General features: G+C 53.4%; 1 protein-coding gene across 6 annotated transcripts in view; it reads left to right on the forward strand.

Annotated features, from left to right (window-relative positions):
* The window catches only part of NFAT5 (nuclear factor of activated T cells 5), a 50,484-nt gene that overhangs the window by 29,747 nt on the left and 7,338 nt on the right, over positions 1-13,399 (forward strand). For all 6 annotated transcript variants that reach the window (XM_044427596.1, XM_044427600.1, XM_044427601.1 and 3 more), the window contains 8 exons: positions 684-874; positions 3,656-3,828; positions 4,990-5,124; positions 5,307-5,359; positions 6,559-6,691; positions 7,221-7,298; positions 9,228-9,373; positions 10,353-12,870. In XM_044427596.1, coding sequence (XP_044283531.1) covers positions 684-874; positions 3,656-3,828; positions 4,990-5,124; positions 5,307-5,359; positions 6,559-6,691; positions 7,221-7,298; positions 9,228-9,373; positions 10,353-12,870 — 3,427 coding nt within the window. The remainder of the gene's footprint in view (positions 1-683; positions 875-3,655; positions 3,829-4,989; positions 5,125-5,306; positions 5,360-6,558; positions 6,692-7,220; positions 7,299-9,227; positions 9,374-10,352; positions 12,871-13,399) is intronic.

Consider the following 13,399-nt stretch of genomic DNA (forward strand, 5'->3'; position numbering starts at 1 on the left):
CTGGAGGGGAGGCCCCAGAGCGCCCACCCTGCCCTGTGTGATGGGCCCTTGGTGCCCTTGAACGTTTGTGGGTGTTCACGCAACAGGGCCAGAGAGTGGTGTGCGTTGTTTGGGCGGGGGACACGGCTGAAAAACAACCCTCTCAGTTCTTTGGCTGCGTGACCCCTTTTTCCTGGGGGATTGTAAAGTATTTTCTAGGAGAGTAATAGTCTAGGAGAGATTGTATTGATTTTTAAAAAATATATTTGTACTTCACCTTTCCAACTCAGGAAGTGGAACTCAGGTGCGTGCCCAGTTGCTCAAGATTGTCTTAACAGCTGGAATAGCTTAGGACTTACGTGATAGCATTTCTCTACAATGCTCACCTGTCCAAGAAGTTCATTCATTTCCAAAGTAGGCTTTTGAAAATGCCCCCATGTCTTGGATTCATAATTAAAGCACAAAGAGCTCACGAGGAGATTCCCATTTGAGCATAAAGCATAGATTTGCCAGTGTGTAATGAGGATGACGATTCCTGTCTATCAGCAGAAGGTTCCACTGTTTTTCTGGAAAGAGAAAATGTTCTGTGCATCAGGTTTTAAAATCCAAGAGCTCAAAAATAGCTTTGTATTCCTGCTGTTTGCACATATGTTGCACTGTCTGTGGTAATGCCTGAACTCTTGCATGTCTGTGTTTGGTTCCAGCTGGAAGGTCATAATGAGCCTGTGGCACTGCAGGTGTTTGTGGGGAACGATTCTGGCCGGGTGAAACCGCATGGATTCTATCAGGCCTGCCGAGTGACAGGACGGAACACCACACCCTGCAAAGAGGTGGACATCGAAGGCACCACAGTAATTGAGGTGGGCCTGGATCCAAGCAACAACATGACTCTGGCGTAAGTCACTGTTACTTAGTACACTGTTGCAGATACTGAGAGAAAACGTGGCTGATCGGGCATTTTGAACTCAGATCAGGCGTTTTGAAACGCACAGAGGAAGAGCAAATCCGGAGACGATCAAATAGATTTGTGTTATTTGTGCATCCTGGCCCCAGTCAGGTGCTCTGTGGGGCTTTGGCCGCACGCACTGTGACGGGCGGGAGCTTCTCGTTCCTTTCTGTGTCATGGAATGCTCGACTTGCACCATGTCGGTGTGTGTCTCAGCCCTTGCCGCTTGCACCGGATGCAGCAGGCCCAACTTGCAGGCGCAAAGGGGTCTTGGCAGCTGCTCTGCGAGTGCTCGGCAGCAGGAGGCCCAACACTGCCTGGCGGCGGTCAGAGGTCGCCCTGAGCGGTGGCCCCAGCGACATGTGGTGGACCCTGCCTGCCTCCCAGGCCGAGGCGCTGCCCCTCCTGGCGCTGTGTGTGGTGTGAGGGGGAGCCCGGAAGCTTCGGCCCTTGGGTTAACCGCAGCCTGTCGCGCCTGGACACGTTGCTGTGGTTAACCTTCGGCACAGCGCGCCCAGGCAAGGCACTTTAGGAATCACACCCTGCGATTTGCTTGTTTGGAAGTAACCGCATTGAATGCCAACGGTAGTCTGTTTCTCCGGACAATATGAGAAGCCGCAGTCAAGCGCAAAGCAGGGCGAGTGCAGGAGCCCAGCAGAGGAGGCTCGCGTCTCGCCGAACCGTCGCGTAGCGCCGCATCCAAGTGGCGCTGCTGCTCGTGCTCGAACCAGACTGTGCGATAAGGAGGATTACAGGGCTGCCTTCGCAGCGCTGCTCTGCCTTGCTTAGGCTGGCCTGTTGCACGCAAGAAAACGCGTTTTCCAGTCCCGCCTGCCTGCCTGCCCCGGTGTCTTGGGGGACGTGCCCTTGGGTATGATAGCTGTCAGGGCCGTAGCTGGCAGCTATCACACATACGGGGCAAACATACGCATTTCCAGTTAACCTGACACCCTGTAAGCGAACTGGCTCTGGATTTGTTTATGTCTGGGCTTCACACCACTGATATCAGCAGCGCTCTTGCCAAATGGCCCTTTAACTAGGTCGCTGTCTGAAACTTGCCAAGTATTGTACGCGGTGAACTCCCTCAGTGCTGGCCCTGAGATGCAAACCCCTTTGAGGTGCTGAACAATGCAGTCTTTCAGCCAGCACAGAGCTCTTGTAACAGCAGCCGCCATGCAACACACAACATGCGTGTGCTTGGAAGCTGCAGGTGGCTTATGACTCACCTCCGCTGTGATGGTTAATCTGGCTCTTGACCTGATCTCCCAAATGGATCAGCCTTTTCATCTGAAAGCTGCTCAGGGCTGGCGACTGATACTGTACTGAACTGAGAAGAGCCTTTTGTTCAAGTCTTTCCTCAGCCATTGGTCCAAATGCTGGTTTTGAGTTTTGCATAATCTCTGGAACATAGCTTTGTCTGTGAGGAATAGAGCCCTCCTTAACTGTAGCCCTTTGTGGAGGTCACTTTTAAGAAATGGCTATTTCCTGCTTTGAATCATGGAGAGAGCTTGAGGGTATGAAATAAACCTCTGCTTTGAACTCATGTTTATATGTGCCCCATTGACTTAGAGCAAGTAACAGAAGGTGCCCTGGGTTTTACCTTCATGTTGGCTTTGATTTTCGCAGGTGCCCAAGGGACAGGAAGTACACTCTGTAACACCTGAAACAGCTCTCTGCCATCACTTCCCTCTTCCCCACATGGAGAGATGCTCCCTGCGGAGCCCTGCTCATCTCGCTGGGTGGGAGGTGGGTGGAGGCGGATACAGGAAGTTTGCATACAGGTTGTCAGTGCCATTTGCATGGGAAAGATGTGCTCGACAATTGAAGGTGTGCTTTGTTGATGGGCCGCGTTTGGATGCAAAAGAATCTCCAAATAACGACTGACTGATTGCTCTAGCAATGAGCATTTAGCCAGCCAGCAAAACTGAGTTGCCCAGATCGCTCATCTGACCAGTTGCCCGGACTGAGCTGCGGCTACCTCAGTTGCCTCTGAACGGCAGCTGCGACCTCCTGCTTTCGCAGAAGGCAGCCTTTTGGGGTGGCGGGCATTGACAGGACAGGCAGTGGGCATGTTGCCCTCTACACCGCTTAAATGCTGTGGTCAGCTGCCCCTGAGTATATTCAAGTAGGCAGGATAGACATATCTGGCACTTAGTATGTCGTGGTGGGCATCCCCCCAAAATTGTGCCTGGAAGTTTCAGAACATTCTGAAGGTGGCTTGTGGCTGGAAAGAGCTGGGGGCCCTTCTGCCCCACCGCCTTCGTCTTTGTCAGCTGCACATCACTGCGTGGCTGGTTCCAACAGCTGCTGCTTCGCAAAGGATGCTTGCTGTCCCAAGAGCTTCCTGCTGTCCCTTGACTGGTTTTCGCCCTTGGAAAGTGATGCTGAAACGAATTGCCCAAGGTCACAATGTCCATCTGCCTGAGCAGGGATTCTAGCGCACTCCTCTCCGGCGCCGTTCTAGTGCTTGGCGTTGTGGGGTGCTGGTGCTGGCTCTGCGACAGAAGCTGCTGCTGGTGGACCTTGAAGTAAAATGCTCCCGAGCTGGCTGCTTTCATGCTCTTACTTACCCACTTATTTATTTGGGATTCTTATAAGTTAGCAATTAATTAAAATAACATTTAAATAAAAAGCTCTTGGTCAGGCGCCAAAAAACAAATAACGACGGCAAAACATCCGTGACCTACTTGAAGGCGAGTCAGGTTGGTGATGCCAGTCTTGTGTTGCTAGGGTGGACTGCGTTGGAATCCTGAAGCTGAGGAATGCAGATGTCGAAGCTCGAATCGGAATTGCCGGCTCAAAGAAGAAAAGCACCCGGGCTAGGCTAGTATTCCGTGTGAACATTCCTCGGAAGGACGGCTCCACGCTGACCCTGCAGACGCCGTCCTCGCCCATTTTGTGCAGTAAGTGGCAAAGTCCAGCTCTGAGGCTGATCCCAGCTGATTTGCAGCCGCCGCTTGCTGGTTGAGCCGCAGTGCATCTAAGTTTTATCCCATTATGGAAGTCTGTACTTTAAAAAGAAATCAGACTGAACAGCCAGAATAAACCAGAAATGTAAAGAAGCATTGGACTGAAAGAACCAATTATCTGCTTTTGGTTGGATAAAGCGAACGTTGCTATTACATTAATACACCAGCTCAGGAGCGAATCTTTTCTGATAAGGGCAACAGGAATGTTTACCAACTGGGTGGTCTTGCTAACCTTGGTCCTTACTCTGGGAGGGTGGGGAAGAGATGCCGGGATGAGGGGTTGCGTTAACACAGAGGAAGCGGCACGTGCCGTCGGAGTCGTGCCACACAGTCCCCCGAATCCTTCTGAGTAGCCCCGGCATGTGCCTCTTGGGTTGCCCCCTGCACAGAAGCCTGCAGTAGCCGCTGCTGGTGGGTCAGTGGTCTTTGCCAGCCCGGCCGTGGTGGCAGCTGGGAGTCGATGAAGGATGGAGAAGCTGATCCTGGGCAGGGACTTTGTCTGCCGGCTGCTCAGGAAGAGCAGCTGATTTTGTTCTGGCTCAGTGAAGAGCACAAGCTCTGGGGCAGAGGTCCGACTTGCCCCTCACCAAGGACGCCTGTGGTGCTGCAGTGGGGAGTGGCCTGCATGCACACCTGTGGGGCCTCTGCCAAGGAGAAGGGCCGCTTCTGCCCCGAGGCAGGGGCTTCCCTCAGGCAAGTGTTTGTCACCACTGAGAGGCAAACAACATCTGGATTAAACTGCAGGCACTCGTGCCTAAACTGCCAGCGTTTTGCCTCCTGTGCAACACTGGTAGAATCCTTTTGTATTTAGACACTTATTTATTTGTTGGATTTATATTGCACCCTTTTTCCTACACAGAACTCAAAGTGGCTTACATAATTCTCTTTCTCCTCCTCTCAGTCTTATCCTCACCACAGCATCCCTGTATGGTAGGTTGGGGTGAGAGTCTGACTGGCCCAAAGTCACCCAGTTGGCTCCGTGGCTGAGCAGGGACTAGAGCCCAGATCACCTGAGTCCCAGTCCCACACACAGACTTTGGGGAGGTCCAGCCAATCAGCATGGCTTTAAAGGATGCCTCTTCTTTCAACTTGTAGCTCAGCCAGCAGGTGTACCAGAGATCCTAAAGAAGAGTCTGCATAGCTGTTCAGTGAAGGGAGAAGAGGAAGTATTTCTGATTGGCAAGAACTTTCTGAAGGGAACAAAAGTCATCTTCCAAGAGAACGTGTCCGGTGAGTACCAGAGTTGGCACACCCAGGCTGAGCAAGGCGAGATGAGTGTAGATGGAGCTGGGCTAGTGGTTGGCCTTTGTGGGCAACCAGTGAGTTAGTTGGCTTCTGTGATGAGCTTGCGGGGGGAAATCAGCTTAGCTGAGCATGTGCAGTGACTCCCCCCTTCTTTTGCTCTTGCACAGATGAAAACTCTTGGAAAGCAGAAGCGGAAATTGACATGGAGTTGTTTCATCAGGTACTCTTTTAGGGGCTAAAAATATCCTGACAAACCTTTCTGGCTCATAGTTGAGATAACAGTTCCTTCTTGAATGTATTCATTGAAAAATTGCTAAAAGAACCCTTCCTTTTATAATGTGTTTGGAAGGAAAGATCTCAAAGCAAATCTATAAGTTCAGAATTGCAAATGTTTTACTCCCAAGTTATATAGATAAGTTTGTTCCAAAAGCAGTCTTCAAGTTGCTGAATTTTTTGTCTCCTATCACATGGTCAATATACTGAATTAATATACTTAGTCATAGAATTGACAAAGATAGGAACTGACAAGGGTGATCTTTTTGTTTGCAGACTGGTTGCAAATTAATTGCTTTCCTCTCCATTGCAGTGCTTTGCTGCTGCTTTTCTCTCACTCCCCACCCCTAAATCTTGAACTGTGTAAGATTGTTCTCCATTTACCATCTTCTGCAACCTAGGAAACCCTTTATGTTGTCTTTTGAGTGATGGTAACCATCATGGCTTTTAAGCTCGAAGGTTATATTAGTGAATACAGGACTTGCTCTGTTCTGCTACGCAATTATTCCTCCTCCTCCTCCTCATCATCATTATTATTTCTGAAATGACCCTCTTTGCAGGAGTGGAAGCTGAGAAATGGCCGTTCGTGCCCCAGCTGCCATAACACGTTAACTGGAATGAAGGGATCTCTGCCAATCCTTGGCAGAGGGTGAGGGTCAGGTTCCAGTTTCTGTCACCTTGCCCTTGTATACTTCTCATAAGCTGATCTTCAACACATGTTGGCTGGAGAAACCTTTTCGGATTTTCTCAGACCTAACTGTGTGATGGGCCAGCAGCTATTGCGTCTGACTCCCCTGATGTCAGTGTGTCCCTCCATCCAACCTAAGACTGTGTGTGGCTTAAAATTGTAGCCACTGCTTGCCCTAAAGCCCCGGGCAGCATTTGGGATGGTGAAATGGGGAGGGCAGGAACGGGAACTGGCGCGCAAGTGACGGGGTCGTCTCCTGGGTAGCTCTGCCTCTGGTACGTGGGCCCGAGCAGTTCAGCCTTGTGCTAGGTAAGCACCGGTCGCCTGGTAGCTTTTTCAGTGCAGGACTCAGAACCTCAAATGTGATCTTTGCCTGTTATTAATGTTACTTGCAAGCAATTGGGAGAATAAAATCGGTGCAGTCTTGACACGCCTGCAAAATTCTCTTTTGCGTTCAGAATCATCTAATTGTGAAGGTGCCGCCATATCATGACCAGCAAATAACGACACCTGTTTCCATTGGGATCTATGTGGTGACCAACGCTGGGAGATCGCACGACATGCAGCCATTTACATACACTCCAGATGCATGTATGTAAGCAGCGGCGAGCCCATTGTGAGGGCCTGGGAAAATACCTCTGCAGAGCGTTTCTTGTCTTCTGCTGCTGAGCCTTTCGAGGAGGCCGAGGCACGAAGTCGGGCAGCAGTGGGCAGCCCCCCCGTGCACCTTGGGGGGTGGCAGCACAAGAGTGGACGCTCTCATCGTGCCAGAGGGACTGGGCCCCCAAGAGTGAAGGGGGTGTGGGAAGGAAGAGTGGGGCTGCCCCACACCACAGGGCCTGGTGCTTGGGGCCCTCCATGGCCTTGGGCTGCCCCAGCCTTGCTGGCTTGCGGTGGTGAGAGTTGCAGGCCAACACATTCGTAGAGGCCCAGCTGAGGAAAGCCGGCCCGTGTTGCAACACGATGGTGGAGCCTTTTGCAGTCTGGCTTAGAGGCCTGCAGTTAGTGCTTGCCGTAGGGGTTTCTTTTCCAGAAAATAGGGAAAAACATTCCTTATCTGGGGTAGAAATGCTTTGTTTTGTCCCTCTTTTAAAGTTGATGATGTCTTTTGCATCAACAGCTGGTACGCTGAATGTAAATGTGAAACAGGAAATATCCAGCCCGACACAGTCTTGCTCTTTTGATGAAGCAATCAAAGGTATTTTGACTGAAACAAACCACCAGTGGTCTTAAATCACTTGCGTTTGAACTTGCACCAGAGAAGGACTCCCTAAAACAATATTGTATTGTGTAGATGAAGTGAATCCTTTTTGCAGGGAAAGTAATTTATTTGGGAAGGTAGTGCTGCTCTCGGCTGAGTGCCACTTCTTTTTAATGAATCGAACCACAGAGTGGTTCTGTTCTGTTCCTGGAGGGCAGCGGTAGAGAAGCCACAAGCCAAGGTGCAGTAGAGGCAGCGACATGTCTAGCCAAAATTAAGATCGCTTCATTCCGCTTTACAGGGGTGTCCTTTCCAGAGTTCTTAAGGAGTTCAGATGAAGAACTGCTGATGGTCTAACAACAGTGTAGCCTTTCCCAGGATCGGCTTTTGTGCCGGGGAATGGAGAACAGCCAGTATCGCTGCCCTGTGATGCAGTGGGGTCAGTGGGTGTCCTGCACCAGCTGGGGCTTGGGCCCGACGGCCTTCATGGCCCCTTCCGACTCCACTCTTCTAGGATGCTATGAGTGTAACACTACTTTTTAAAAAGAGATCCAGGAGGGTTCCAGAAAATTACAGGCTATTTAGGGTAATCTCTTTTCTGGGTAAAGGGTTTGGAACCAAGTGCTAAGAATAGTAGGATCCCAGCTAAAAAGGATGGACATGGCTTCAGCAATGGAAGTGATGTATTACTCGTCTTTTGGAGTTCTTTTGGAATGTCAGTAAGCTTGTGGATAGAGCAGATCCAGTAGGTATTGTTCACCTGGACTTCCAAGAGGCCTTTGACCTCCAGGAGGCCCTCGGAGAATGCCCCTGAGCAGTGGTGGAGCAGGAGCGGAGGACCTGCCACGGATCTGCCACGGCTTCAGGGGCAGGAGGCAGAGCGTAGAGTCGGAGGAGGGCTGCACCCAGCGGAGTCCCACAGCGCCCAGCACTGGGACCAGCGCCTCTCCGCTTGTCCATAAATAACGGGGGATTAGGAGCGAGTGTTGGAGAGGCCAAATTTTCAGAGGACAATAAATTAACATTAATTAAAATAAGAAAGGTTTGAAATGAGATCCCTGGGGTCTCTGTAGCCTTGAAAAATGGGCATCAGAAGTAAATGTGAAATAATGCACACGGAGGCAGAAGTCCCAGCTTCGTATATAAGCTGACGGGCTCTGAGCCAGCAGTGACTAAGGAAGAGCTTGGGCTGTGGCGGACCCCTTGCTGAAAGCGCTACTCCCGTGCACAGCTGCCGTGACACAGGCGATTTTCCATTGGGCATAAGCAAGCAAGGCACTGAGCATCAAACTGCAGGTGCCATCCCGCCCTTACTCAGATCCATGGTTCCGCAAATACTATGTGCAGTTCTAGTCCCAAAACCTGAAAAAAAGCTATTACAGTGTTGGAAAAAGTGCAGAAAAGAGCAAGCAAAGTGACTTAAGCAAATGCTCCATATTTGCACGTTACCCTATCTGGGGCCTCGTAGCTCAGAGAAAAGGTGGGTGAGGAGAGACACGATAGATGCGTACAAAATTATGCATGGGGTAGAGAGACTGGATAGGAAGACATTTTACTAGAATCCACAGTGATCCCACAAAGCTAATCCAGGACAGATAAAAGGAAGGACTTCCTCACACAACACAGAGTTAAATGTAGGATTCTCTTCCATGAGATGGAGTGACGGCCACCAACTTGGACAACTTTAAAAGGAGATGGGACAAAATCATGGTGGAGAAGGCCCTCCGTGGCCGTTAGTCTTCCTGGCTCTCTGCTCCCTCCGGTATCGGAGCAGGGTCCCTGTGTTGCCATAACTTTCCTTTAGCCTCCCATTTCTAAAGTTCCCACAACAGCGGGTGCTTCTCTCTCGGCCCCTGCACTTGAGTTACACCCTCTGGTAGCCTTCTTTCAGGAGAACATTAATTAAGTATTTGTCATCTGCTACAGTGAGCACAAGCAGCTGCAACCTGGACAAGGTAAATATTCTTCCCAGTGCCTTGATAACTCCACTCAGGCCAAGCAGCATCGTTAAGAACGAAGAGGCTGCTGCAATGGAGCTTGCAGCTGAAAAGAGGCCTGCTCCGGTCTTTAACGTAAGTGGCGATGGCAGGCGATGTCGGCATTCTGGAGTAAACGTATTGTTTGCAGTACTTCCACCCTATCCTTGCATCCAGAAGCCTCCCAAGAAACAAGCAGCAGGGCAGTAGGGAAGGGGACCCGCGAGGAATAAAGGTGGGAGGGAGCGAAGATGGATGGAAGGAAATGCTTTGAGAGGCCTGCTTTCTGTGGGGGCGGGTTGCTGCCTCTGCCCCTCCACCTCACAGGCGCATCCCGTGGCTGCCGCCTCTTCGTGCCCAACGTCACGCAGGCTGCCTCGTCCGGCAGCTTTTGCACCTGGCCTCTCACTCGCCCATCACGGGGCACTGGCAGCAACTGCCTGAGAGTGCCTCTAGGCCAGCGCCAAGTCCACATCGGCACCGCTTCGACTTTCTCCCCGAACTGTGGAAGAGAGACAGCGTTGTATTCAGGGGGGCCTGTATTAATCTGAAGTATCTTTATGGCCCTTGTTGGAGTCACACTGGACTTACTCCGTGTGCATATTTGTTAGCTGACTGACAAAAGAAGAAGTGCCGTTTTGTTCCTTCACAACAGGGACAGGCAGCCATGTGGCCCAAAGGAGAACGCAGGCGTCTCTTGCAACTTCCTTTGTATAGTAAAAAGTCTGGCCTTGCATCTTGGCGTGTAAGATTGGATACCTTTTAGTGGCTCAGCACAGCTTGTCCCAGTGTTCCCGTTCGGTGCAATCCCCGCATGGCAAAAAATACTTATCCTTGATCCAAAGTCTCCTGGCTGTTGCGTAAATTGTGCTGGAACAGGCCCCCTCTTGCTAGCAAGGCCTTGTCCCCGATAGGCTAGTGTGTTTGGGGCAACAAGGGCCAGTCTGGGAGAGGCGGCACAGCACAGGTGTGCTTGCACCACGCCTTCTGTCTCCAGCTTGGCAGTAGGAGCTCTGCAGAGTTGCCCTGCGGGCGGAGTGGAGCCCGGCCTCTTACGGGGTGTGTTTCTCCTCAGGCGACCAGCGTGGTTGGGCCACCGCAAGCGACTCTGGAGAGCAGCATGTCCAACATGCTGGGGAACGGCGCCTTCTCCTCTTCTGCTCCTCATTTAGCTCCAGAGAGTGAGAAGCAGCAGCTGCCACCAAAGGGGTTCACCCCGGAGGCGATGCCCAGCCTCCAGGCCCAGGATGTCGCGCAGCCCGGCAGCTTCCCGGCCGTGTCTGCCTCCAGCCAGCTGCAGAGCAGCGACGCCTTGCTGCAGCAGGCCTCCCCGTTCTCCTCGAGGGAGTCCCAGCCCAGAGAGGTGCTGCAGCCGGACGGCAGCGTCATGGCTCTGTCGCAGCTGACGGAGGCCTCCCAGCAGCAGCCCTCGCTGCCGGAGTCGGCCCAGGCCCTGCAGCAACAGATGTCCTCCAGCATGTTCCCGTCGGCCGGCGGGGTGGGGCAGCTGCAGAGCATCCAGCAGCTGCAGGCAGGGAGCTTTCAGGCCAGTCCCGCTGGCGGCGGCAGAAGCGTGGACCTGGTCCAGCAGGTCCTGGAAGCCCAGCAGCAGCTGTCCTCGGTTTTGTTTTCTGGCTCCGACAACAAGGATGTTCAAGAGCAGCTCAATGCAGAGATCTTCCAGCAGGTCAGCCAGATCCAGAACGGAGTTGGCCAGGGGATGTTTTCCTCCTCGGACACCGTCCACACGAGGGCCGAAGACCTCCTGGCCGGCCGAACAGAAAGTGTCCACCCGCAGTCCGAAAACGCTTTATCCAGTCAGCAGCAGCAGCAGCAGCAACAGCAGCAGCAACAGCAGCAACAGCAGCAGCAACAGCAGCAGCAGCAGCAGCAGCAGCAAGCCATGGAGACCTCGGCCGCGATGGTGATGGAGATACAGCAGGGGCTCTGCCAGGCGGCCAGCCAGATGCAGTCGGAGCTGTTCTCCTCCTCGGCGGCCGGCAACGGGAGCGTCCAGCCGTCGCCCGTGTACCAGCAGGCCTCCCACATGATGGGGGGGCTGTCCGCAGGCGAAGACTTGCAAATGCAGTGCGAGCTGTTCTCCCCCACGAGCGTTTCCGGCAGCGAGGCCGGGACGCCGCCCCAGCCGCCGCCGCCGCCGCATCAGCAGCAGGTCCCCGCCAGCGCCCCCAGCATGTTCCAGGCCTCGGGCTCCACTGAAGGCGAGGAAGCATCGGGCCAGGCAGAGCAGATCCAGAGCACCGTCTATCAGGCCATGGTCCAAATGCAGCACAGCGGGGAAAGTCAGGCCCCGGTGAACCTCTTCTCCTCCTCCGAGAACATGATGGGCGCCGTTCAGGGCGGCGGGGCCCAGCAGCAAGGCGGGGGCCTCTTTCAGCAGGGCAGGGAGATGCTGTCCCTCCAGTCCGGAAGCTTCTTGCAGCAGGCGCCGCACTCGCAGGCCCAGCTCTTCCACTCGCAGGGCCCGCTTGGAGACGGCCAGAGCATATCCCAGGAGGCGCCCAGCACGCTCTACCACAGCCAGACCGCGGCCGCTTCCTCGGAACAGCTGCAGCCCCCCATGTTCCGCTCCCAGAGTGCCATGGGGGTCATTCAGGACCAGCAGGCGGGAGGCCTCTTCCTCTCCCAGAACTCAATGAGTGGCTCCGTTGCCCAGGAGGACCAGATGCCCTTCTTCACCACCCCGAGCTCCATGTCCTCGCTGCAGGCGTCCGCCAGCGCCGAGCAGCAGTCCTCGTTCCAGCAGCAGCCCCCGCTCTCGCACCTCCAGAGCCCGATGCTGGCCCCGGAGCAGCCGCAGCCCCCGCAGCAGAGCCTGTTCCAGTCCCAGGTGCCTCTGGGCTCTCTCCCTCCGTCTGGGGTGCCCCCAGGCCAGCAGGGCCCTATGTTCCAGCCTCCTCACTCGATGGTGGCGCTCCAGAGCGGCGCCCCCAGCCAAGAGCCGCAGCAGAACATGCGGTTTGGCAGCCAGAACGCCATGGGCCCGATGTCGTCCCAGGAGCAGGACATGATGTTCAGCTCCAGCCCCAACCCACTGGCCGGCCAGGAGCAGCAGCCGCAGCAGCCGCCACAGCAGCAGCAGCAGAGCCAGTCTCTCTTCCATCCCCAGAGCAGCCTGGCCCCCATGAACACGGACCAGCAGCCCATGCAGTTCCAGAGCCAGGGCGCGGGCTCCACCCAAGCCGAGCCGCCGCCGGCCTTGTTCCACGGCTCCCCCCAGATCCAGCTGGTCCAGGGGTCCCCCAGCTCGCAGGAGCAGCCCGTCACCCTCTTCATCACCTCGACTTCCATGTCCGCCTTGCAGAGCAGCATGAGCCAGCAGGAGCTGCAGCAGCCGCAGCCGCCACTCTACTCCTCGCAGAATGGCCTGCCCGGCATCCAGGGGGCTTCGTCGGCACAGCAGCAGCAGCAGCAGCAGCAAGCACAGCAGCAGCAGCAGCAGCAGCAGCAGCAGCAAGCGGCAGCGGCGTTGTTCCACAGTGGCCCTGGAAACGGCTCCATCAACCAGCTGCAGAACTCTTCAGCTTCATCTCGGCAGACTTCTGGAATATTCCTCTTTGGCATCCAAGACAGTAAGTTTCAAACATGGAGAGTCCAGGCTTGTCATTGGCTTAAATGGCAGATGAGTACTTTGCCAAAGGCCTGCCACAAAATCCCTTCCCAAGGAGGAAGTTTAGCAGTCATGACATTAGAAACACCTTTTTAAAGCTCAAAACTGGTTTAAGTGCAGAAAGCAGAGAATAAATGGAATTAAATGGTAAATTCTCTAGTGGAAGGCTGTAAAATGTGAGGTTCCACAGAACCTCTATTGGGACCAATGCTTTTCTGCTTGTTCACAAATTACAAGTATTAATCTGGAATCCTGTGTATTAATCTGGAATCCTGTGTCCACTTCAGGGCACCAAGATTGAAGAAAGATACAGAAAAATTAGAAAGGGTCCAGAGGAGGGTAACAAACATGATCCAGGGTTTGGAAGCACTGCCCTGTGCTTTCAAAGAGAATGAGAGAACTGGGCATGTTCAGCCTTGAGAAGGGAAGAGTGAGGGGGGACATTATTATTATTATTATTATTATTATTATTATTATTATTATTATTATTA

The sequence above is a fragment of the Varanus komodoensis genome, unplaced genomic scaffold, assembly GCF_004798865.1.
Source record: "Varanus komodoensis strain SLA01 unplaced genomic scaffold, ASM479886v1 scaffold19, whole genome shotgun sequence".
Classification (NCBI taxonomy): Eukaryota; Metazoa; Chordata; class Lepidosauria; order Squamata; family Varanidae; genus Varanus; species Varanus komodoensis.